Source organism: Gopherus flavomarginatus, chromosome 18 (assembly GCF_025201925.1).
Source record: "Gopherus flavomarginatus isolate rGopFla2 chromosome 18, rGopFla2.mat.asm, whole genome shotgun sequence".
Lineage (NCBI taxonomy): Eukaryota > Metazoa > Chordata > Testudines > Testudinidae > Gopherus > Gopherus flavomarginatus.
In genome coordinates this window covers 2,684,413-2,708,242 of record NC_066634.1, presented here as the reverse complement: position 1 = coordinate 2,708,242, position 23,830 = coordinate 2,684,413, and the positions used below count along the sequence as shown (strand labels likewise).

Genomic DNA, 23,830 nt, shown 5'->3' with positions numbered 1-23,830 from the left:
GGCCCTGTGGGTGGGGTCAGGTGTGGAGCCGGCTGCTGTCCCCATTGGTTGCTTTATGCTGTCAGTCAAAGTGATTGGCGCTACTTCGAGCGGCGGGAGCCCCGCCCTGCAGCGGGATTGGCGAGGAAAATGGCCCCCGCCCGCCTCCTGGCTGGTTCGCGGGAAGACTAATACCTTGGCGGGACCTTCAACCCAGCCCTCCGACAGCGGTTGGATGGTTTGCTGGACTAATCCTGCCTCATTGGCCTCTTCGCCAGTCAATCAACGTCTGTGGCGGGGCTTGTGAGCTTATTGCTCCGCCCTCTAATGTCGATTGGGTTAACGCTAAAATGGAACACTCTTATTGGTCCTCTACGCCGTTTCTCAGAATGTGCCGGGGCATAATTCGCTCGCTTCCGTCGTGTGGTGTGATTGGGAGGCCGCGGTTGTCAATCAAAACCGCCGGGGCCGCAGGCCACCTCCAGCCCCGCCCTCCGCGGGGATTGGCTGGAACTTGGGAGCTCTTCATTTCCATTGGTTGGGCTCGGTTGTCCATCACGGAATGGGCGGGGCTTCGAAGCGGGGCAGCCCTGCCAACCGCCAGGGATTGGCGGTGGCGGGTACTTAAAGCGTCTGCTATTGGGTGGCGCGGGCTGTCCGTCACGCAGGGTAGGCGGGGCTAGCGTGAGGAGGTGGTTGGAGTGTCCGGGCGGCGGCTTAGCCGGCAGCGGAGGTGGCCGAGAGAGCCCGGCGGTGAGTGGGCCCCGGTGTGGGTCAGGGCGGGCGGCAGCCGCGCTGCAGTAGCCAGCTCGCCGCTGGGAAGCGGCGCGACGGTTGAGGGGTGGTGGTGGTGGTCGTTCTACGCATGCGCCGTTCGCGGGTGGCTGGGGGTGGGTGGGTGCGTGTGGTGGGGGAGGGTCACGCGCCCCGGGGCCGCTCGGCTTGCGGGAGGAAGCGGCATCTGATTGGTTGGGAGCCGCGGGAGGAGGCGTGGCCTGGGAGGGGTCAGCGCGCGGCGCTGGGTGGGTGTGTGTGTGAGGGAGACAGAATTCTGGGTGCGGTCTGGAAGCTTCCGTGCGCATGCGCGGCCGAGGGGGTTGGGAGAGCGAGCGCGAGCCACCTCCCTTCCGGGCCGGGGGGGCGGGACCATGTGGCAGATGCTGTGGCGGGGGTGAGCTCTGCGTGGGGGAGGGGCGGGGCTGGGGCTGGCCCGGGGGGGGCCTGGGGGGTATGTGTGTGAATGTGGGGGCGAGTCTGGGAGGGAGCTGTTGGCGGGGGGGTGTATATGGGGAGGCGGGGGCTGGCCTGGGGGGGCTGGGGGGTATATGGGGACTGGCCCGAGGGGCGGTGTATAGGGGGGTGGCGGGGGTGTGTGTATGTGGGGGGAGTCTGGAGGGAGCTGTTGGCGGGGGGGTGTATATGGGGAGGCGGGGGCTGGCCTGGGGGGTATGTGTGTATGTGAGGGGGAGTCTGGGGGGAGCTGTTGGCGGGGGGGTGTATATGGGGAGGCGGGGGCTGGCCTGGGGGGGCTGGGGGGTATATGGGGACTGGCCCGAGGGGCGGTGTATAGGGGGGTGGCGGGGGTGTGTGTATGTGGGGGGGAGTCTGGAGGGAGCTGTTGGCGGGGGGGTGTATATGGGGGGGCGGCCTGGAGGGTACATGGGGTGTATATGGGGGCTGGCCGGGGGGGGTGTATGGGGGGGCGAGGGCTGGCCCGCGGGGGCTGGGGGGTATATGGGGACTGGCCCGAGGGGCGGTGTATAGGGGGGTGGCGGGGGTGTGTGTATGGGGGGGGGAGTCTGTGGGGGAGCTGTTGGCGGGGGGGTGTATATGGGGGGGCGGCCTGGAGGGTACATGGGGTGTATATGGGGGCTGGCCGGGGGGGGTGTATGGGGGGGCGGGGGCTGGCCCGGGGGGGCTGGGGGGTATATGGGGACTGGCCCGAGGGGCGGTGTATAGGGGGGTGGCGGGGGTGTGTGTATGTGGGGGGGAGTCTGGGGGGAGCTGTTGGCGGGGGGGTGTATATGGGGGGCGGCCTGGAGGGTACATGGGGTGTATATGGGGGCTGGCCGGGGGGGTGTATGTGGGGGAGCTGTTGGTAGAGGGGAGGTGTCAGCCCCTGCTAGGGAGGGGCCAGGCCTTTCCCTGGGGCAGAGGTTGTGCGGGAGGGAGGAGGATGTTTGGCCCTGTGCTGGTAAGGCAGAGGGGGGGGCTGATTGGGGGGGCAGGGGAGCAGGACTTTCCTGTCCCTGCTGGCCAGGGGGCTGGGGCACAGACTGTCTCCTGGGGTCTTTGAGGTGGGGGCAGGTGGGGCCTCTAGGTTGTGTGGAAGATCCAGTCACGTGATAGTTCTCTCTGGTGCTGGGGTGGGGCCTTGCCATAACCTAGGGCAGCCGCAGACACAATGTACCTGGACACCTGCCTGCAGCTGCATGAGCAGGCCCCTCTAGCTAGCTGGCCTGAGGGACGGCTTCTGTGGGGTGGGCAGGCCCATCCTCGGTGAATTTGAGGGGATGGCCTGACCCCCTCTGGCTGTCAGTTCACACCTAGGCTCTCTCCTTTGGCCCCTGCAGCCTCAGCCTCTTGGCCCTTCTCTTCCTGGTGTGCACAGAAAGGCTGCTGCTGTGCCAAGGAGAGAGGTGGGAAATGCTCCCTGGTGATCTGGGAGAGCCCCCTTCTGGTTATACACCTGTTCTTGTTGCCCTTCGCTGATTGCCCCTCCAGGCTGGGCACCGAACCCCACAGCTGCACTATTGCCCCCTCTGACCCAAGAGTTACCAAACCTCAGAACTGTCGGTCTTTAGAAGCCTCTGTGCTCTCAGCCTTCTCTTCTGGTACCAATCCGCAGCTGAAATGCTGCTGTGTGGAGCCAGCCTGTGCTCAGCTCTGTTCTCTGGGCTGCTCAAACTGCCACCCCCTCTTCCCCCTTCACGGGTCTCCTGGGAGGAGCAAACCTTGCGGCTGTCGAGTCTAGTGACCAGCTGCTCTAGCTGGGTTTGGGGGCGAATTGGCCTCTTCAGATGACCTGTGATGTGGTGATCTAGCATTTGTGCCCTGGACTCTGGTGTACTGCCAGGCGATCCCAGACTAGGAGTAGGGGTAGGAGCCTAGGACCTGGTTCTGATCCCAGCTCTGCTGCTAATGCCTTTGTGCCTTCTGTGCCTCAGTTTCCCTCCCTGTACAATGCGGTGAGTGTTCTCGCTATGGTGAGGATTTAAACCTTGTTGGTTTTGATGCTTCCAGCTCCTTCTGCCATGTAAAAATTGCCTGGTCTCCTCTCTACTGAGGTCTAGAAACCTGTATCCCAGCAGCTGGTAAATCCCAAACTAGAGACAGGATTTGCTCCCTGCTAGCTCAGCTTAATGCATGTAGCAAAGGTCCCCTGGCAGCCCGTGGTGGTGGTGGTCCTGTTCAGACCTTCCCCTGTGGCAGAGGGTTTACGTTGAATGTAGGCAGCAGGTTTGAAGCAGAGAGAAGGAAGCACTTCACCCTGGGGGACTTGCTGCCAGGGGATGTTGTGAACGCTGGGTTCAAAAAAGAACAAGAAGTTCCTGGAGGGTAGGAGTCAGGGACACCGCCCCATGCTCCAGGTGTCCCTAATCCTCTGACTGCCAGGCGCTGGGGCTGGCCCCTGGGATGGATCACTCGATAACTTCCCTGTTCTGTTCATTCCCCCTGAAGCTCTGGCCCAGGGCACTGTCAGAGACAGGATGCTGGGCTTGCTGGACCGTTGGTCTGACCTAGTATGACTGTTCTCATGTTCCTGATCTCAAGTGCTGAAAGCGCCCCCGCCCCCCCCCGGTCGGAGCAGTCAGTGTCAGTGGGGCAGTGCACGTAGGCAGCAAGTTGGTTAATTCCATGGCTGCTGCAAACAGCTTGTCTAACTTTTTCCAAGTGCGGGCGGATGGTCCTGGGAATGCCACTTCACGTGCCACATGTGGGTGTAACTTGCCTGCCTCTGAAACTTCCTGTTGCAGCCCAGTGGCCAAAGTGGTGAATCACCCAGCTGCTGGGCCCTTCCCCTCTTAAAAACACACGTGAACAGCCTGGCCTTAGGAAGCCAGCCACCCAGCTGAGCAAAGCAGCTGGACCTTGGGCCCAGCAGAGCAGGCTCGGCCCTCAATCCCTACTGCCAGGTCTCTGCGAGCCGAGAGTGGAATACAGCTTTGCTCTAGTGCCAGTCCCATCTGTGGCTGCAGTCTGACAGCTTCGGTTTAACCCCACCTGCTCTGGGGTGAGTGGGACAGAAATTACCAACTTGCTGGCAGAACAATGTCATTAAATAGTCTCAGCAGCAGCTAGTGCTGTTCATCAGCAGATCCTAACGGGCTTTGTCAGGGAGTCTCGTATGTCTATAGATGGGGAAACTGAGGCACAGAGCCGGTGTGACTTGCGTGTGGTCACCCTGTGGCAGGCAGGAATAGAGCCTGGGTCTCTGGAGTTCTATCCCCGACCTCCCCTTTGCTGTCTCATGGCTGCACTGCACAGGCCCAGCAGGTCAGGGTGGGAGCGGGGCTTGTTCTGCCACAGGCCCTACCCCAGAGAGCTGACAGCTTAATCAAAGGGTAGAGGAGGAATTGGAGAAACTGAGGCACCAGGCAAGGATCCTCAACTTCCTAAAATGGGGCTAGTGCCAGCTTCCTTTGGGTTCTGGTGGCTGGCTCAGGGTCACATGGCTCATGGGAGAGGCAGGGATTGAACCCAGAGCTCTGGATTCCCAGCCTCAGGCTGGCCATACAAGCCAGCTTCGCTCTGTGAGCTGGGGAACTGGACCTGAGTTTCCAGTCATCCTTGCAGAGCCTGGAGTCGAGTCTGGCTCATGCTCTGGGATTGCCAGTGGAGGGGAATGGCAGAGGCCTGATTGAAACTGGAAAGTCTAGGGTATGAGTTGGGGGCTCTGGGCTTATCTGCACAGGGAAATTGACAAGCATACCTCGGTTCCCTTCCCCTGATCACTCCCCTTGAGCTAGCTCACATGCCCCATAGAATGCCCCACATGGCACTGACTTCCTGGTTCCAGCTGTCAGTGCCGGTGTTCCCTGGGGACAGCCGGGCCCTGTGCCCGCCTAGCAGATTCCCTTCCATGGACTCTGCCTTCAGCAGGCTGGGGTCTGGCTTGCCTGCCTTAGCACCCCAGTGATGGGCATCCCGCTCTCCCCTGTGCCAGAGATGGCTGCCATACGGAAGAAACTGGTCATCGTGGGAGATGGTGCCTGTGGCAAGACCTGCCTCCTCATCGTCTTCAGCAAGGATCAGTTCCCGGAGGTTTACGTCCCCACGGTCTTCGAGAACTACGTGGCTGACATCGAAGTGGACAGCAAACAGGTACCATGGCGCCACACTGGCTGGGCTGGGACCGTTTACCTTGGTCCACAGGGAGGAGAGCTTGGGGTCCGTCCTGAGGAGGGTGGGGGGGTCAGACTGGCTTTGGATGAGGGGCAGATGGCACGCTGCTCTCCTGGCCTCCGGCTGGGGGAAACTGCACCCTCTGGAGTTAACAGGAAGTGACTGTGCTGGGGGAGAACTGTCTAGCTTTGATGTGCTGCCTGTAAGCGCTGCGGTTAACTCTGAATATCCACTGCCCTTCCCTGCGCTGCTCACTGATATCAGTGGGCCAGGGGGCTGGGGAGGGGGAGTCTCTTCCCTCTGGGTGGGGCTGGATGGGACAATAAGGATCTGAACAAACAGACAATGCTGAGCTGGTACACGGGGGCCTTAGTCTCTGGGCAGGCCGCTTGTTGGCCTCCCTGGGAGCCTCATTGCAGGTAAGAAGATACCATATCCTCACCACACCTCTAGCTGTTCCTGGAGCCTGGCCCGCTACCCAGCAGCCCTGCCCAGGGCTGGGACAGATGTGGTGATTATAGCACGCAGGTGCTGTGGGCACAGAGTAGTTAGACTAGAGAAGCGGCCGTTGAAGTCCATGTGTATCTCAATGGGCTGGCTAGTGACTAGGCCCCAGAGAACCAGGGCTACAGTGCCCTTGGCGGTGTGTGGAGTGTCTGACCTAGGGGGAGGCCCAGGGCGAGTACTGTGCCCCTGGCGGGGTCCCCAGGTGGGAGATGCTGGGACAGCCCTGCATCTGAGCTGTGGCAAGATCTGGTCTCTCTGGCTAATGTTGGTTCTGAACAAACAGTACTTTGCTGGGGTGGGGTGGGGCCTGGTAGTGTTGTCACGGCCCTGAGAGAATAGGCCGGCAGGTGCTGAACTGATGGTGGTGGGTTGCTGGCATCTGCAGCCCAGGCCCTGTGTGGTGATGGCTGGAGGACCAAGACACAACAGGGTGCCCGAGAGTGATAAGAGGAGCAGTTGGCTCAGGAACCATGACAGGGTCTGGCCACCCCAAGCCAGTGATTTTCCAGTGGGAACTGGAACCTAGGGTGGCTGTGGTCATCTGCCCCAGCAGCAGCCCCCGGAGTCCATTGCCACCCTTGTCTCATGCAGGTGGAGCTTGCACTGTGGGACACAGCTGGCCAGGAGGACTACGATCGCCTGAGACCCCTGTCCTACCCTGACACGGATGTCATCCTCATGTGCTTCTCCATCGACAGCCCTGACAGCTTGGGTGAGTGCTGGGGAGATCTAGCTGGGTCCCCCGTCACTGTGTGGCTGCAGCCAGAGCCTGGATCTCAGTACTGGGCAGAGGGTGCCCAGGTGAACTCTGGCTCAGCCCCCTCTAGTGGCTGTCACACAGCAGCTTCAGAGTTATACAGCTCCTGAGCTGGCACATCTGGCCAAGAGGCTCATGGTATTGGATTCTGCTCTAACCACTAGCCCCCGCTGCCTTCCCAGTGCATAGGAGAGAACCCAGGAGTCCTGCTCCTCAGCCCCCCTGCTCTAACCCACCAGCCCCCACTCCCTTCCCAGTGCTGGGTAGATCCCAGGGGTCCATCTGCCAGTGCAGGCTGGGGGGAGCTGGGCAGGGCCTGATCTGGGTGCCTGATGCTGATCCTGCCCCCTGTGCAGAAAACATCCCAGAGAAATGGACCCCGGAGGTGAAACATTTCTGTCCCAATGTGCCTATCATCCTGGTGGGCAACAAGAAGGACCTGCGCAATGATGAGCACACGCGCCGGGAGCTGGCCAAGATGAAGCAGGTGAGCTGTGCACTCCCCCCCGTTGTCTGTCTTGAGGACCTGGGGCTGTGCCCGCACCCCCCCCGCTGTCTGTCCTGGGGACCCTGAGGCTGCCCTGAAGGAGAGTGCCCATCTGCTGCGCCTCCCACCCAAGCTGTGTGTCCTGGGGACCCTGGGGCTGCCCCTGCCCCGAAGGAGAGCACCTGTCCTGGGGACCCTGGGGCTGCCTCCTGAGATTAATGACTCCTCCCTGATTAACCCTTCAGCCCTCAGGCCAGTGCAGGGCTGGGCTGGCTGTACTGGGCTACCAGACCCCCCTCCCTCACCCCCTGGCAGGAGTCCTGGCTCCCAGACCCCACTGCCTCTGGGATCAGGGAGCCCCTCGGGGCTGATGGCTGTTCCTGCCCCTGCAGGAGCCGGTGAAGCCGGAGGAGGGCCGAGACATGGCCGGCCGGATCAGCGCCTTTGGGTACCTGGAGTGCTCAGCCAAGACGAAGGACGGGGTGCGTGAGGTGTTTGAGATGGCCACGCGGGCTGCCCTGCAGGCCAAGCGTGGGCAGAAGAAGCCCCACTGCCAGCTGCTGTAACCCCCCCTTCTCCCACCAGGCCCTCCCTCTGACCCCCCTGCTAGGGGGTGGGGGAAGGAGCTCAGGGCCCCTTATCACAGCCCCATGGCTCTGTGGGTAGAGCCACCCTCTCCTCTGGCTGCCACAGCTGTGTGGGGTGATTTGTGGCACAGCCCCCCCTCAATTCCCAGCCATGGAGGGCCCCCAGCCTCTCTCCCTGAACAGTTTAGGGGGGCAGGGCTACCTTGGGGGGCTGCCCCATAGCAGCTCCACTGCCTCCTGGCAGCTCTGCCCCAGCCCTTCCAGTCCCCCAATAGGAGCCTGACATCACAGGGCTGCCTGCCCCTTGTGACCCACAGCCCCCTGCTGAGAGGCTCAGCCCTCTACTGGCCCTGGGAGGGCTGGATCACAGCATGGTGCCCCTTGCTGGGCTCTGCCCCCAGGGCGGGGGAGTGGGTGCTGCCCCCTGCTGTACAGATTTCTTCCTCCTCCTCCTATTTATCTCTTGCCAAGCGGGCGCCCCCCCCCAGAGAACTCTATATTTTTATGCAGAGGCGCTGCGGGCCGCTTTGCCTGTGGAGGGCACCTGGCTCCCCCCACTCCCCGTGGGTCCCAGGCCCTCCGCACTAGCAAGTGCCACGGGTGGGGCGCTGTGGGCGCCCAGCCACTCTGTACTCGCCGGGGACGGTGGTCGTTACTTTTCAACTGTACTTGAAAGACAAACAGCTCTGTAATAAATTTGTAGCAATGTTTAGTATCGGGGGGGCTCTGCCTGTTTGTGGCTAGTGGGGTTCCCCCCATCACAGCTCTGCTATCCCAGCCTGGGGCTCCCCTATCTCAGCCTGATCCCCTCCCTTAACCAGCTGTGCCCCCTTGAGCTGTGCTGGGATCATGCCAGCCTGAATCAGCTCCACCTCGTGCTGCCAGCTGGAGGGGGTGGGGGGAACTGTCACATCACCTGCACAACCTGCCCCCTGCCAGTTCCCTGGGGCTGGGCTGCCCCCCCATCCCACTGTTCCCTGGCCCAAGTGGGCAGGCTGCTGCCGGGGGTAGGGAAGGGAATAGCACAATCCTGTCCTGCAGGGGTGGGGCAGATTCCTGTTGTGTGGGGCCGCAGCATGGCCCTGGTGAGGGGTTCTGCAGGGTGTGTGCTGGGTAATGCAGCTACTTCTAGGCCAGGGCAGCAGGGGCATAGCAGCCCAGCTGTGGCTTGGCTGGTGCTGAAATGCCCCCAGCTCTGGGGCGGAGCTGGGGCAGGGCTCACAGGAGCAGTACCTGCCTGCCCCTGACAGGCTGGGATGGCCTGTACTGATGAGCAATTAACTGGGGAGGGGAGGGGGGCTCTGTGCGGGGTTGGTAATGCATGTCACACCCAGCTCCGGCAGAGACAGGCCTGGACAATGGGGGGGGGGGGGGGGGGAATTCCTTTCCTCCACCCCAGGGCTGACTCCCAGCTTCTGCTTTGAAAATGCTGAGGGGGCTGCCTGAGGGGGGCTTTGCCCCCCAAGGACAGGGCTGGGGTCTCCAGAGACTCCTCCAGGCAGCAGGGCTGGGGGGTGACTCCTTGCAAGCCCTGAGCACTGTCCCAGGGAGCAAACACCACAGGGCAGCTGGCTCTACTGCAGAAAACAGGGATGGCCCTGGGGCGGGGGGGTGCCAGGCCCCACCACAAGGAGCAAAAGGGGGGGTTGTGCCATTCGCCAGCCTGACCCCAAAACTCAGGGCATAAGGGGAAGGGGCATTGTACTGGAGGCAGCAGAGGTCAACTGCCCATGCCCCCTCTGCTCCAGGAACTGGGCTGAGATCCCAGTGGGAGGGGGGAACAGGGGCTCTAGGGCTGCAGGCAGAGGGTCAAGAATGAAGCCTCCCCAGCCCCTGCTTAGGGGCACCCAGGCAGCTGCCTGCCCCCAGGCTGATGCTGCTGCTGCCTCACCAAGAAAAGAGGCAGGTGCCTCCTGCACTGGGAGTCAAACCCAGGAATCCTGCCCCTAGACCCTGCGGGACAGGCCTGCTGCTCCTCCTGCCTGGCTGGCCTGGCACAGGGCTGGGGCACCACAGCACCACCCCCGGGGCAGGAGGGTGCTGCACCATCACCCTGTGGAGCCACAGCCCCAAGGGCTGTGCTCCCAGGCAGCCCTGCTGCCTTGCTCAGGGCCTGGAGCTCGGCTAATCCAGAGTCACTCCAGAGCAAGCCCATGGGAGAGACAGGGCAAGTCTGCCCAGAACAGCAACTGAGCAGAGATCACAAACCAGCCAGAACCCAGGAGTCCTGGCCCTGCCTTCCCCACCAACCACCAGACCCCACAGCCATCTCAGAGCTGGGGAGAGAACCCAGGAGTCCTGGCTTCCAGCTCCCCCCTGCTTTAGCCCTCGACCCCTCTCCCCTCCCAGGGCCTGTCGTCCTTTCTTCAGGCCAGCTCAGGGTGGCCCTGTCCCCACTGGGCCCCACATGGGCTGGGGAGCAGGAGGCTGGTTCATGCCCAGGGGAGAGGCAGATTTTCTCTTTAACATTTCCAAGGCCCCGATGTCTCCAAGCGCCACCCTGAGCCCCCAAGATCACTCCACGCAGCAGGGGCTTCCACAGACCCTGCAGCACAGGGGGGCGGTGGACAGAGAGCTGGTCTCAGCCCTGCCAGCGGGGACCCCAGTTTATTGACGCGAGTGTCAGGTTACAATACACCCAGCTGTGTGTGGGGTGCAAAAGGCGGGGGGGCTGCGCTACCCCTCTCTGGCCAGCAGCTGGCGCTTTCTCTCCAGCAGGGCCCGATACTGCGCCTGCGTGACCTCGATGTCGCTCTGTAGGCTGGCGATCTCCCCGGCCAGGAGAATCCCTGTGGAGAGATGGGGGTCACGAGAGGGGGTGGCAGGAAGAAATGGGACACAGGGCCAGTCCCCTCTAGGGGGCGCTGGCTCCCATCAGCCCCAGGGTGGGAACTGGCTGGGGCGGGGGGGGGAATGTGGGGCCTGTCCCCTCTAGGGGGTGCCCTGGACTTACCCTCTTTGAAGCTGCTCTGAGCCTGCCGGAGGCTCTGGGGCACCAGGATCCCAAACCAGGTCAGTGGGTCCTGGGACAAGGCCCCCCTCTGGGAATCAGATTCGGGGGCTGCCCCCAGGGGGGGCCCAGGAGCTGCTGTTTTCCCTGGGCCCTTTCGCTGCCGCAAGACTGGAGAGACAGTCAACAAAAGGTGTCTCTCAACCCCCCCCCCCCCCAGCTCTGCTGTCCCAACCCGCAGCCCCCTGCTAGCCCAGCCCTTCCCCCACCCCAGCTCTACTGTGCCCCCCACTCCTGACCCGCAGCCCCCTGCTAGCCCAGCCCTTCCCCCACCCCAGCTCTACTGTGCCCCCCACTCCTGACCTGCAGCCCCCTGCTAGCCCAGCCCTTCCCCCACCCCAGCTCTACTGCGCCCCCCACTCCTGACCCGCAGCCCCCTGCTAGCCCAGCTGTGCCAGTGCCCCTCACTCCTGACTCGCAGCCCCCTGCTAGCCCAGCCCTTCCCCCACCCCAGCTCTACTGCACCCCCCACTCCCGACCTGCAGCCCCCTGCTAGCCCAGCCCTGCCAGTGCCCCTCACTCCCGACCCGCAGCCCCCTGCTAGCCCAGCCCTTCCCCCACCCCAGCTCTACTGCGCCCCCCACTCCTGACCCGCAGCCCCCTGCTAGCCCAGCCCTTCCCCCACCCCAGCTCTACTGCGCCCCCCACTCCTGACCCGCAGCCCCCTGCTAGCCCAGCTGTGCCAGTGCCCCTCACTCCTGACCCGCAGCCCCCTGCTAGCCCAGCCCTTCCCCCACCCCAGCTCTACTGTGCCCCCCACTCCTGAGCCGCAGCCCCCTGCTAGCCCAGCTGTGCCAGTGCCCCTCACTCCTGAACCGCAGCCCCCTGCTAGCCCAGCCCTTCCCCAAGCCCAGCTCTACTGTGCCCCCCACTCCTGACCCGCAGCCCCCTGCTAGCCCAGCTGTGCCAGTGCCCCTCACTCCTGACCCGCAGCCCCCTGCTAGCCCAGCCCTTCCCCCACCCCAGCTCTACTGCACCCCCCACTCCTGACCCGCAGCCCCCTGCTAGCCCAGCCCTTCCCCCACCCCAGCTCTACTGCGCCCCCCACTCCTGACCCGCAGCCCCCTGCTAGCCCAGCTGTGCCAGTGCCCCTCACTCCTGACCCGCAGCCCCCTGCTAGCCCAGCCCTTCCCCCACCCCAGCTCTACTGCACCCCCCACTCCTGACCCGCAGCCCCCTGCAAGCCCAGCTGTGCCAGTGCTCCTCACTCCTGACCTGCAGCCCCCTGCTAGCCCAGCCCTTCCCCACCCCAGCTCTACTGTGCCCCCCACTCCTGACCCGCAGCCCTCTGCTAGCCCAGCCCTTCCCCCACCCCAGCTCTACTGCACCCCTCACTCCTGACCCGCAGCCCCCTGCAAGCCCAGCTGTGCCAGTGCTCCTCACTCCTGACCCGCAGCCCCCTGCTAGCCCAGCCCTTCCCCCACCCCAGCTCTACTGTGCCCCCCACTCCTGACCCGCAGCCCCCTGCTAGCCCAGCCCTTCCCCCACCCCAGCTCTACTGCGCCCCCCACTCCTGACCCGCAGCCCCCTGCTAGCCCAGCTGTGCCAGTGCCCCTCACTCCTGACTCGCAGCCCCCTGCTAGCCCAGCCCTTCCCCCACCCCAGCTCTACTACACCCCCAACTCCTGACCCGCAGCCCCCTGCTAGCCCAGCCCTTCCCCCACCCCAGCTCTACTGCACCCCCCACTCCCGACCTGCAGCCCCCTGCTAGCCCAGCCCTGCCAGTGCCCCTCACTCCCGACCCGCAGCCCCCTGCTTGCCCAGCCCCGGGCACTCGCTCAAGTTCTTTGTCCATTAGTTCACCTTGGTCTTGAGGCCCAATTTCCTCCACAGCCGGTGACCCCTCAGCAGCCTCTGTGGATGGGTTCCATTCTGGGATCACCTGGAAGGCGACCTGCCCGCTCTCCCCCTGGCTGGAAGGGATAAGCACAGCATTGACCCCCTGTCTTCGGCTGGGGAGCGCCCCCTGCACATCGTTCACAGCCTGGTGTGGCCAGGACGGGTCAATCCCGGTTCATGGCCCCTCAGAGCCGGTCCTGGCCATAGAAAGCGGCCGGGGACCAGCTGTTTTGCCTGTCCACTGAGGGCAGGCCGAGAAGTAAAGGGCTGAATCTGCAGCCACGGGGACAGAGGTTTGATTTGGGGAGAAACTTTCTAGCTTGCCGGGTCGTTCAGCTCCAGAACCGGCTCCCAAGGGGGCTGTGGGACCCCAGGTCGGGCAAACCCATCAGGGCTGGTCCGGGGTGACTAGGTCCTGCCTCCGCGTGGGGGGCCAGACCCAGTGACCTCCTGGGGTCCCTTCCAGCCCCACATTTTGAGGAGGCTCGTTCCGTGAATTACAGATCGTTGGGGGTGTTTCACCATTTCCGTGTGACGCGTGAAATCGGGATTTACACAAGGCTCTAGTCAGGTGGCCAAGTCTGCCGGTGCCCCTCACTCCCGACCCGCAGCCCCTGCTAGCCCAGCTCTAGGTCCCCCCCAGCTCTGCCAGTGCCCCTCACTCCCGACCCACAGCCCCTGTTAGCCCAGCCCTGGGTTCCCCCCCAGCCCTGCCGGCGCCCCTCACTCCTGACCCGCAGCCCCTGCTAGCCCAGCCCTGGGTTCCCCTCCAGCCCTGCCGGTGCCCCCCACTCCTGACCCATAGCTCCTGCTAGCCCAGCTCTAGGTCCCCCCCCCCCCCCCAGCTCTGCCAGTGCCCCTCACTCCCGACCCGCAGCCCCTGTTAGCCCAGCCCTGGGTTCCCCTCCAGCCCTGCCGGTGCCCCTCACTCCTGACCCATAGCCCCTGCTAGCCCAGCCATAGGATCCCCCACAGCTTTGCCGGTGCCCCCCACTCCTGACCCGCAGCCCCTGCTAGCCCAGCTCTAGGTCCCCCCCCCAGCTCTGCCAGTGCCCCTCACTCCTGACCCGCAGCCCCTGCTAGCCCAGCCCTGGGTTCCCCCCCAGCCCCGCCGGTGCCTCTCACTCCTGACCCGCAGCCCCTGCTAGCCCAGCTCTAGGTCCCCCCCAGCTCTGCCAGTGCCCCTCACGCCCGACCCACAGCCCCTGCTAGCCCAGCTCTGGGTCCCCCCCAGCTCTGCCAGTGCCCCTCACGCCCGACCCACAGCCCCTTGCTCTCACCTGGCGCACACCCGGACCAGCGGCTCCATGTGAGCCCCGTACTGCAGGGCAGAGACCGACTTGCAGCCCATGGCGAAGCGGGACTTAGAGAGCGAGAACCAGCCCTGCATGGAGGGACACAAGGGGGTGTGTCGGGCTGCTGGGGGGGACACTCCCCCAAGGGGCTGCACTGCCCCAGAGACCCCCCCACCCCCAGGCTGATGGGGCTGCAGCTTGGCCAGGCCAATGGGTGCAAGAGGCCTGGGGGGCACTGTGGGCATTGAGAAGGTGATCAATGTGGGAAAGGGGGCCCGAGGGCAGGGAAGTGGGGCACCAGAGGCAGTGGGGGGCCTCAAGGGGTGAGAAGGGAGGGCAGTAGTGGGGGCTGGGGGGTACAAAGGGGGAACCTGGGGGGAAGGGGGGGACCTTCCAATTCCCCTCCTGCCCCACCTGCTCCACGCGGCTGTTGAATTCGTCCCTCTTGCCCTGCAGCGTCTCCAGCGCCCCCAGCAGGTGGAGCAGCCGCTCGTCCAGCTCCTGGCTCAGCGCCAGCTCGGCCATGGCCTGGGGGAGAACTGGGTCAGAACCGGAGCCTCGGGCTGGGGACCCGCCTTCCCTCGGGTCCTTCCCCTGGCAGCACCCCACCTGCCCCCCCAATACCTGCCCCGAGGCACCCCCACTGATCCTCCTCGGTCCCTCCCTGGCATCGCCCCCCCAATACCTGCCCCGAGGCACCCCCATTGACCCTCGGTCCCTCCCTGGCACCGCCCCCCCCCAATACCTGCCCCGAGGCACCCCCCCTACTGACCCTCCTCGGTCCCTCCCTGGCACCGCCCCCCCAATACCTGCCCCCAGGCACCCCCACTGATCCTCCTCGGTCCCTCCCTGGCACCGCCCCCCCAATACCTGCCCCGAGGCACCCCCATTGACCCTCCTCGGTCCCTCCCTGGCACCATCCCCCCAATACCTGCCCCGAGGCACCCCCCCTACTGACCCTCCTCGGTCCCTCCCTGGCACCGCCCCCCCCAATACCTGCCCCGAGGCACCCCCCCACTGACCCTCCTCGGTCCCTCCCTGGCACCGCCCCCCCAATACCTGCCCCCAGGCACCCCCACTGACCCTCCTCGGTCCCTCCCTGGCATCATCCCCCCAATACCTGCCCCGAGGCACCCCCCCTACTGACCCTCCTCGGTCCCTCCCTGGCACCGCCCCCCCCAATACCTGCCCCGAGGCACCCCCCCACTGACCCTCCTCGGTCCCTCCCTGGCACCGCCCCCCCCAATACCTGCCCCCAGGCACCCCCACTGACCCTCCTCGGTCCCTCCCTGGCATCATCCCCCCAATACCTGCCCCGAGGCACCCCCACTGACCCTCCTCGGTCCCTCCCTGGCACCGCCCCCCCAATACCTGCCCTGAGGCACCCCCACTGACCCTCCTCGGTCCCTCCCTGGCACCGCCCCCCCAATACCTGCCCCCAGGCACCCCCCCCACTGATCCTCCTTGGTCCCTCCCTGGCACTGCCCCCCCAATACCTGCCCCCAGGCACCCCCACTGACCCTCCTCGGTCCCTCCCTGGCACCGCCCCCCCCAATACCTGCCCCCAGGCACCCCCCCCACTGACCCTCCTCGGTCCCTCCCTGGCACTGCCCCCCCAATACCTGCCCCCAGGCACCCCCCCACTGACCCTCCTCGGTCCCTCCCTGGCACCGCCCCCCAATACCTGCCCCCAGGCACCCCCCCACTGACCCTCCTCGGTCCCTCCCTGGCACCGCCCCCCCCAATACCTGCCCCCAGGCACCCCCCCTACTGACCCTCCTCGGTCCCTCCCTGGCACCGCCCCCCCCGTCCCTCCCCTCGTGCTGCCCCCACCTGGCTCCTCCAGCACCTGCCCCGGACCGAGAGATCCCGGCTCTTCCCCCTTCCCCTCCCCTCCGCCCGAGCACATGACCTTGGAAACCAGCCAATCCCGGCCTCTCAGTGGGGCGGAGCCTCCCCTTTTTCCTCCAATCAGAGCTAAGGGCTTGAGCGAGTAGCTCCAATCACCCTCACGGGGAGGCGGGGAGAAGTTGCTGATTGGACAAAAATGTTTCCTCATGCGAAGACGAAGCGGCGCCCTGTCTTTCCGCCATGTTTGTAAAGGGCAAACCTGCCCAGTTCCCTTCGGCCGCCATCTTTGCGAGGGTCAACGGGGGGGGGTGGGGGCACTGCACCACGTGACTCTCTCCCACCCATGGGCCGCCATCTTTGTCAGGGGCAAAACATCTCCCTGGCCCAGTTGAGCATCCCGCTCTCTGATAGGCCAGGAAGCCTGGGCCAATGAGAGGCCCCGGTGTTGGGCGGGTGGGTCCGCCGCGTGGTGGGGCGGGCGCGCTGCGGGTCGCCAGGAGTTGGCGCCATGGTAGGGGGGCGAATTGGGTTTGTTATTGTAGGGTCGCTTGCGAGGGGGAGGGGCACAGGGGCTGGTACCCTGCACTCTGGGGGAGGGGGGCAGTAGGGGGCCCGGTTAGTTATCGTAGAGTCGCTTGCGGGGTAGAGGCGGGCACCCCGGGGGGGGGTCCGGGGTCTCCTGGGTGCGGGGGGGGGTTGGGGGAGCAGCTCACCCCCCCTTGGGGCTGGGGAGCTTGTGGGCGATTGGTGCTGCGACTCTCGGGCTTTGTTATTGTAGGGTCGCCTCTGCCGGGAGAGCCCAGGTGCCCCCTGGGAGTGGGGCGAGGCCTGGCGCTGTTGTGGAAGGGGCTTCACGTGGGGCGGGCGGGGGCTGGTACCGCTAGGGGGAGGGAGCTCCCGGCCCCCCCATCTCTACTAACACCCCCCGCTCCCGGTGTGTCCCGCCCAGCTGCGCCGCGAGGCCCGGCTGCGCCGGGAGTATCTGTACCGGCGGGCGCAGGAGGATCGGATCCGCGCCACCGAGACCAAGAAGGAGCAACTCAGGCGGGCGCTGGACGGTACGGACCCCCACCCGGTGCCCCTCACTCCCGACCTGCAGCCCCCTCCTCTCCCCTCCCCCCGGTGCCCCTCACTCCCGACCTGCAGCCCCCTCCTCTCTCCCAGTGCCCCTCACTCCCGACCTGCAGCCCCCTCCTGTCCTCTCCCCGGTGCCCCTCACTCCCGACCTGCAGCCCCCTCCTCTCTCCCAGTGCCCCTCACTCCCGACCTGCAGCCCCCTCCTGTCCTGAGGCGGCATTGGGGTAGGAGGACCAAGGAGGGGGATTTGAGTGGGGGGATTGTCTGGAATCTCAGTCTCTGACTCCTCCCTGCAGAGAATCGTCTGCTGCCCCCGGAGCTGCGCCGGGAGGCTCTGGCACTGCAGAAGTCCATCGAGTTTGATGACCAAGGAGCAGAAGGTGAGTTTGGAGGGAGGGGGGGTTTCAGGGGGGAGGTGCCTTTCCTCCCCCCAAGCGAGGACCCCCCCCAACACCCTTGGTCAGCATTGTCCTGTGTCCTTCCTGACCCTTTGCCGCTCGTCTGCCCTGAAACATGGAGTGGGTCACCCCTGTTTGGACTCTCAGAGCCCTGTGGAGCCAGATGAAGCACAGACCCCACCCCTCCCCCGTGGGGCCAGATGGTGCCATGAGTGGCAGCCCTATAGACCCATTATCATGGCAGGGGGGCAGGGGTGGAGCTGGTGTTGGTCTCATACAGCCGAGCCAGTTAAACCCAGAGCTTCCGTGTCCAGTGTGGATAAAAAACAGATTGTTGTAGGTTTTTTTTTATTTGTGCCTGATTTTGGATGTTTTTCTTTTTAAAAATCCACCTGAAATTCCGACCGCCTCCGTTCAGGGCTGAACTCACTTGAATCTGGCTTGGTCAGTTATGTTGTATTTAAAAACATATATAACAGGCCAGAAAGCCCCGAACCAGTGGGTCGTTACTGGTACCCATTTGCTGAAGGCTTCCTCCCCCCATTTGCTCTGCGTCCGTCTATTCACCGAGCTCAGGTCAATGATAGCTTTGCCCCGGGTTGAAAAACCAATCAGGAGTTGCTTGGTTTCCTCTTCCCATCTCTGAATAAAACCTCGGTGGGAGAGGACGAGATCTACTAGCTCTAAAATCCCAAAGGACACACAGACTAGAAACAATCAGTTCAAATTAACTAATTACCACCAACGCTTCCTTTGTACAATAAATTCGGGCGTTTCAAATCCAAGCCATGTTTTAATCAACTTTTCACCCCTTTTATCCAGCCCTTCTAATAGGCTGGGCAGAATGTGATTTTTTTTTGTAATTTCAGTGGATAATGTTGAGGATTATTCGTAAGCATTTTCCCTGATTTGTAGCTCTTTCAATTAGTTGCGCAAAACAATGGTTTTTACTTCTTTTTGTCCCCTTGATCTTGAACTCTTTAAATCTTCATTTTGGGTTTTAAGCTTTTAAAAATCTTCTCTTCAAGTTTTCACTTGTGGGAATTGCTGGGGCATGAGGCGGGTCGGACAGGGATTATTTAACGACGGCAGATGCTGATTATCGAAAAGTTAAAGTGTTTGAACTGTTAAAAGAGAAATTGTGAACGCCGCATGTCAAACCACCCAAAGGAAACAGCCTGAAATCCTGTTTGGATGCCTCTCTGCCGTGTTTTTCTTCCTTGACCGACCTCCGTGTTTTGGGTCCCGGCGGTGGACAGTGACATGGAGATATATGGACACAAATCGAACGTGTCTGGGCTCGGTTTTAAAGTCATTTTCTTTCAGGAATGAAAAACTTCCAGGGCTGTTTTGTGTGTTTTTAAGTGGATTCTGAGAAATTCCCCACCCCCTAGCGAGATTAAAAAATTAACCCTCCACCCCCCCACTCCATGTAAATGGGCCAGGCGTGGCCAGCCAGAGGCCACGCCCCCACCGTTAACCCCTTGCCTCCTGCGGCAGGGCTGGTGACGCAGCAGGATGATGAGTATCGCTGGGCGGGCGTGGAGGACCCCAAGGTGATGATCACGACCTCACGTGACCCCAGCTCCCGCCTGAAGATGTTCGCCAAGGTACAGGGCCTGGGTTTGTTATTGTAGGGTCTCCCGGGGAGCGGCGTTCTCAGCAGGCTGGCATGGTTGTTGTAGGGTCTCCTGGGCACTGGTTTGTTTCTGCAGGGCCTCCCGGGGACTGGGGCTGGTGGGCAGAGCCGGTTTCGTTATTGTAAGGTCTCCTGGGGGCAGGGGGGCCGGCAGTGTTGTTGGTGAGCCGTTCGAGGGAGGGGCAGGTCTGTTGTTCTAGGGTCTCTCTCACAGCCCCCACACTCCCCTCTCTCGGCGACAGGAGATGAAGCTGGTGTTGCCGGGTGCCCAGCGCATGAATCGGGGGCGACATGAGGTGGGGGCCCTGCTCCAGGCCTGCAAGGCCAACGGCGTCACGGACCTGCTGGTGCTGCATGAACACCGCGGGCAGCCGGGTGAGCCGGGGGGGGTGCTGTGGGGACTCCCCCCTCCCCTCTGTCTGTGGGAGCTGGGGGTGGGGTGAGGCCTGCTGGGGGGACACCCCCTCCCCCTTCCCCTCTGTCTGTGGCTGCTGGGAGCCGGGGGGGTGGGGGTGGGGCCTGCTGGGGGGACTCCCCCTCTGTCTGGGCCTGCTGGCAGCCAGAGGGGGAGGGGCTGCCTTCCCTCTGTCTGGGATTCTGGAGGGGCTCCCCCTCTGCTGTTATTTCTAGGGGGTCCCCAAGGTGGGGGGGCTGCAGGGCCTTTTAGCCGGGGGCTGTGCTTTGTGGGGTGGATGAATTGGGGGGGGTGAGGGCAGCTCCATCCCAGCCGCCCCCACTAACCGCCCCCCTCCTTCCAGATGGGCTGATCGTCTCTCACCTGCCCTTCGGCCCCACGGCGTTCTTCACCCTCTGCAACGTGGTGATGCGGCACGAAGTCCCCGACATCGGCACCATGTCCGAGGCCATCCCCCATCTGATCTTCCACAACTTCACCTCTCGCCTGGGCCAGCGGGTCAGCCAGGGGTGGCTGGGTCCTTGTCGGGTCTTCTGGGACTGTCTGGGCTAGCTGTATTATTGTAGGGTCTTCTGGGACTGCCCAGCCTGGCATTGTTATTGTAGGGTCTTCTAGGGCCTGGGAAAGCGGACAGAGACCACTTTGACATTGTAGGGTCTCTGGGGAATGTTTGTGGGCAGTGTGTTTATTGTAGGGTCTCCTGGGGGGGCTTGTTGTTGTAGGGTCTCAATTCCCCCTCCCTTCCCTTCCCCCCCAAACCCAGCGCTTCTCGGTCTCTGCCCTCAGGTCTGCAGCATCCTCAAGTACCTCTTCCCGGTGCCCAAAGAGGACAGCAAGCGGGTCATCACCTTTGCCAACCAGGACGATTACATCTCCTTCAGGTGCCAGGCCTGCCCCATGGTGCAGCCACTTCTGGGGCGGGGCATCTGGGGAACAGCCACATATAAGACCACACGGGGATGGCTGGGTGTGAGGACACCTGGGTTCTCTCCCAGCTCTGGGAGGGGAGGGAGGGCTGGCCGGGGGCTGGGAGCCAGGCCCACAGGGTGACCCATCTCTCCTGGGCCCCCCGCAGGCACCACGTTTACAAGAAGTTGGACCATCGCAACATTGAGCTGTCTGAGGTGGGGCCGCGCTTCGAGATGAAACGTGAGTCACGTCTCTGGGGGTCCCGCATGAAAACATAACTTCCAGGCTGGGTCAGACCAAGGGTCTATCCAGCCCAGTATCCTATCCTCTGATGGTGGCCAATGCCAGGTGCCCCAGAGGGAATGAACAGAACAGGGAATCAAGTGACCCATCCCCTGTCGCCCATTCCCAGCGTCTGGCAAACAGAGGCTGCGGACACCATCTGTGCCCAGCCTGGCTAGTAGCCACTGATGAACCTGTCCTCCATTAAATCATCTACTTCTTTTCTGAACTCTGCTATAGTCTCAGCCTTCACGCCATCCTCCGGCAAGGAGTTCCACAGGTTGACTGTGTGTTGCGTGAAGAAATACTGCCTTGTGTTTGTGTTAAACCTGCTGCCTGTTCATTTCATTGGGGGACCCCTAGTTCTCCTGTTCTGGGAAGGAGTAAATAACACGTCCTGACTTACTTTCTCTGCACCAGTCATGAGTTTACAGACTCTCTCATATCCCCCCAAATCATCTTTTTTCCAAGCTGAAAACTCCCAGTCTGATTAATCTCTCCTCATACGGAAGCTGTTCCATCCCCCTCATCATTTTTGTTCCCCTTTTCTGAACCTTTTCCAATTCCAATCAATCTATTTTGAGATGAGGTGACATCTGCATGCAGTATTCATGGTGTGGGCGAACCACGGACTGATACAGAGGCAATAGGATATTTCCTATCTTATCTCTCCCTTTCCTAATGACTCCCAACCTTCCGTTCGTTTTTTGGCTGCCGCTGCGCATCGAATGGATGATTTCAGAGAACTCTCCACAGCGACGCCAAGATCTTTCTCGAGTGGTAACAGCTAATTCAGACCCATCATTGTGTACGGAGAGTTGGGATTCTGTTCTCTGATGTGCATCACTTTGCACTGATCAAAGTTGAATTTCATCTGCCACTTTCTTGCCCAGTCGCCCAGTTTGGTGAGATCCCTTTGCCGCTCTTCACAGGCTGCCTGGGACTTAACTATCTGGAGCACTTTTGTATCGTCTGCCAACTGTGCCACCTCCCTGTTCACCCCTTTTTCCAGATGGTTTATGAGGATGTTGACTAGGACTGGGCCCAGCACAGACCCCTGGGGGACACAGTGTTTACCCCCCTTTCCATTCTGAAAACTGACCATTTATTCCTACCCTTTGTTTCCTGTCTTTTCACCAGTTACCGACCCATGAGGGGACCTTCCCTCGTATCCCATGACACCTCACTTTGTGTAAGAGCCTTTGGTGAGGGACCTTGTCAAAGACTTTCTGGAAATCTAAGTACACTAGATCCACTGGATCCCCTTTGTCCACATGCTTGTTGACCCATCAAAGAATTCTAGTAGATTGATGAGGCGCGATTTCCCTTTACCAAAACCGTGTTGACTCTTCCCCAACAAATTATGTTCATCTCTGTGTCTGACAATTTGGTTCTTTACTAGAGTTTCAACCAATTTGCCCGGAACTGAAGTCAAGTTTACCAGCCTGTAATTGCTGGGATCACCTCTGGCGCCCTTTTTTGAAAATTGGTGTCACATTAGCTACCCTCCAGTCATTTGGTTCAGAAGCTAGTTTAAATGATTGGTTACATACCATAGTTAGGTCCTGCAGTTTCACACTGGAGTTCCTTCAGAACTCTTGGCTGAATCCCACCTGGACCTGGTGACTGGTTAGTTTATCAATTTGTTTCCAAACCTCTTCTAATGACAACTCCGTGTGGGACAGTTCCTCAGATTTGTCACCTAAAAAGACTCAGGTTTGGGAATCTGCCTCACATCTGCAGCCGTGAAGATAGATGCAAAGAATTCATTTAGTTTCTTTGCAATGGCCTTATCATCCTTAAGTGCTCCCTTAGCACCTCGATCGGCCAGTGACCCCACTGCTTGGTTAACAACTTCCTGCTTCTGATGTACTTTAAAAAAAAAATTTGCTGTTCTTTGGCTACACTTCTTTTGGCAGCGTTTATGCTCCTTTCTATTTTCCTCACTAGGATTTAACGTCCACTTTTTAAAGGCTGCTTTTTGCCCCTCACTGTTCCTGTTACTTTGTTGTTTAGCCACGGTGGCTCTTTTTTGGTTCTCCTACTGTGTGTTTTTAAGTTGGGGGGATACATTTTAAGTGGAGCCTCTGTTGCAGCGTCTGTAAAACATTTCCACACCGCTTGCAGGGATTTCACTCTTGGCGCCGAACCTTTGAATTCCCGTTCCACTAACTGCCTCGTTTTTTTGTAGTTCCCTTTTCTGAAATGAAACGCTGTCGGGTTGGGCCGTTCTGGTGTTTTTCCTGCCACAGGGATGTTAAATCTCATTAGATTATGGTCACTATTACCAAGCCATCCAGCTCCGGTCACCTCTTGGACCAGATCCTGTGTTCCAGTCAGGCCTAAATCAGGAATTGCCTCTTCTCTGGTGGGTTCCAGGCCCAGCTGCTCCAAGAAGGTCATTTCAGGTGTCAAGAAACTTTATCTCTGCCTCCCGTCCTGAGGGGACATGCCCCAGTCCATATGGGGGTAGTTGAAATCCCCATTACTGGATTTTTTTATTTTTATGGCCTCTCTCATCTCCCTGAGCATTTCAGTCACTGTCACCATCGTGACCAGGCGGCTAGTACTATCCCTGCCGCTCTATTCTTATTATTCGAGCATGGAGTTATGAGCCAGAGAGATTTCATGGGACAGTTTGGTTCGTTTAAGATTTTGAGTCTACGTTTTCTTTCACATCTAGTGCCGCTCTCCTGGCATGACTGGTTCTGTGGTTCTGTGCTTCTGCTATGTTCTGTCCCTTGGTATTACCGTGTCCCAGTGATTTAGCCTCATTCCCCCTAGTTTCTGTGCTGCCTGTTAGATCAATGTCCTTGCCGAATTCAAGGCACTCTGGTTCAGCCCCCTCTCCCCGTCCCGCAACCCCAGGAGGGCCCCTTGTCGATTGTCTTCTTCCCAGCAGTTGCTGAATGACCCAATTGTGGCAGCCTGGGTGGCCAGACGCACCCCAGAGCTGGTTTATAGCTCCCCTCAATGCCAGGGAGCCGTGCAGAATCCAGGGGAAACTGAGGCACACATGGGCATCAAATGATTACAGAAAATTTGTCCCATCCTGCCCCTAACCCCCTGAATGATTGGGGCAGGGGGCTCCCCGGCTTTGCCTGTCTCCCAGAAGCAGGTGCTTCCCAGGGGCACCTCGCTGACCCCTCACCCCTCCTTCGTTACAGTGTACATGATCAAGCTGGGCACGCTGGAGCAGGCAGCCACGGCCGACGTAGAGTGGCGCTGGCATCCTTACACCAACACGGCCCGCAAGCGGCAGTTCCTGAGCGCCAGCTAAGGGGCGTCCCCCTGCTCTGGTGGCCGCCGGGCTGCGCTCCGTCACACTTGGACACAGGATGTGGAGCCCGTTCAGCCGGAGATTGCAGGGGAGCTCCCTCGTCGCTGGCTGGGAATTTAAGCCGGAGTCATTTTGGGCGTCGGAGTGCAAAGGCCGGGCCCCGACCCAGAGG

At 61.6% G+C, this 23,830-nt stretch overlaps 3 protein-coding genes across 3 annotated transcripts; 2 read left to right on the top strand and 1 right to left on the bottom strand.

Moving 5' to 3' along the window:
- The first annotated feature begins 573 nt into the window (after positions 1 to 573).
- On the top strand, positions 574 to 8,375 carry LOC127036853 (transforming protein RhoA-like). Its single transcript, XM_050928112.1, has 5 exons — positions 574 to 732; positions 5,147 to 5,304; positions 6,424 to 6,544; positions 6,946 to 7,076; positions 7,469 to 8,375. The coding sequence occupies exons 2-5, from the start codon at positions 5,149 to 5,151 to the stop codon at positions 7,640 to 7,642; spliced, it is 582 nt and encodes a 193-aa protein (XP_050784069.1). The 5' UTR covers positions 574 to 732; positions 5,147 to 5,148; the 3' UTR covers positions 7,643 to 8,375.
- A 1,879-nt stretch (positions 8,376 to 10,254) lies between these two features.
- CCDC115 (coiled-coil domain containing 115) lies at positions 10,255 to 15,761 on the bottom strand. Its single transcript, XM_050928111.1, has 6 exons — positions 15,641 to 15,761; positions 14,222 to 14,335; positions 13,793 to 13,896; positions 12,477 to 12,586; positions 10,617 to 10,784; positions 10,255 to 10,452 (listed from the first exon to the last, which is right to left on the bottom strand). Exons 2-6 carry the CDS (start codon positions 14,330 to 14,332, stop codon positions 10,340 to 10,342), a joined length of 606 nt encoding a protein of 201 aa, XP_050784068.1. The 5' UTR covers positions 14,333 to 14,335; positions 15,641 to 15,761; the 3' UTR covers positions 10,255 to 10,339.
- A 242-nt stretch (positions 15,762 to 16,003) lies between these two features.
- On the top strand, positions 16,004 to 23,747 carry IMP4 (IMP U3 small nucleolar ribonucleoprotein 4). Its single transcript, XM_050928110.1, has 9 exons — positions 16,004 to 16,169; positions 16,608 to 16,716; positions 17,032 to 17,115; positions 18,634 to 18,743; positions 19,015 to 19,147; positions 19,531 to 19,685; positions 19,974 to 20,068; positions 20,263 to 20,336; positions 23,546 to 23,747. The coding sequence occupies exons 1-9, from the start codon at positions 16,167 to 16,169 to the stop codon at positions 23,656 to 23,658; spliced, it is 876 nt and encodes a 291-aa protein (XP_050784067.1). The 5' UTR covers positions 16,004 to 16,166; the 3' UTR covers positions 23,659 to 23,747.
- The last annotated feature ends 83 nt before the right edge of the window (positions 23,748 to 23,830 follow it).

Bases quoted from the DNA above. Each gene is read 5' to 3' on its own strand.
- LOC127036853 (XM_050928112.1), top strand. From the start codon at position 5,149: ATGGCTGCCATACGGAAGAAACTGGTCATCGTGGGAGATGGTGCCTGT. The intron at 5,305-6,423 runs GTACCATGGCGC...TGTCTCATGCAG, and splicing joins TCGAAGTGGACAGCAAACAG to GTGGAGCTTGCACTGTGGGA. The intron at 6,545-6,945 runs GTGAGTGCTGGG...CCCCCTGTGCAG, and splicing joins CGACAGCCCTGACAGCTTGG to AAAACATCCCAGAGAAATGG.
- CCDC115 (XM_050928111.1), bottom strand. From the start codon at position 14,332: ATGGCCGAGCTGGCGCTGAGCCAGGAGCTGGACGAGCGGCTGCTCCAC. The intron at 12,587-13,792 runs GTGAGAGCAAGG...TATCCCTTCCAG, and splicing joins CTGGTCCGGGTGTGCGCCAG to CCAGGGGGAGAGCGGGCAGG. The intron at 10,785-12,476 runs GTGAACTAATGG...CTGTCTCTCCAG, and splicing joins AATTGGGCCTCAAGACCAAG to TCTTGCGGCAGCGAAAGGGC.
- IMP4 (XM_050928110.1), top strand. The intron at 18,744-19,014 runs GTACAGGGCCTG...TCTCGGCGACAG, and splicing joins GCCTGAAGATGTTCGCCAAG to GAGATGAAGCTGGTGTTGCC. The intron at 20,069-20,262 runs GTGCCAGGCCTG...GGCCCCCCGCAG, and splicing joins GACGATTACATCTCCTTCAG to GCACCACGTTTACAAGAAGT.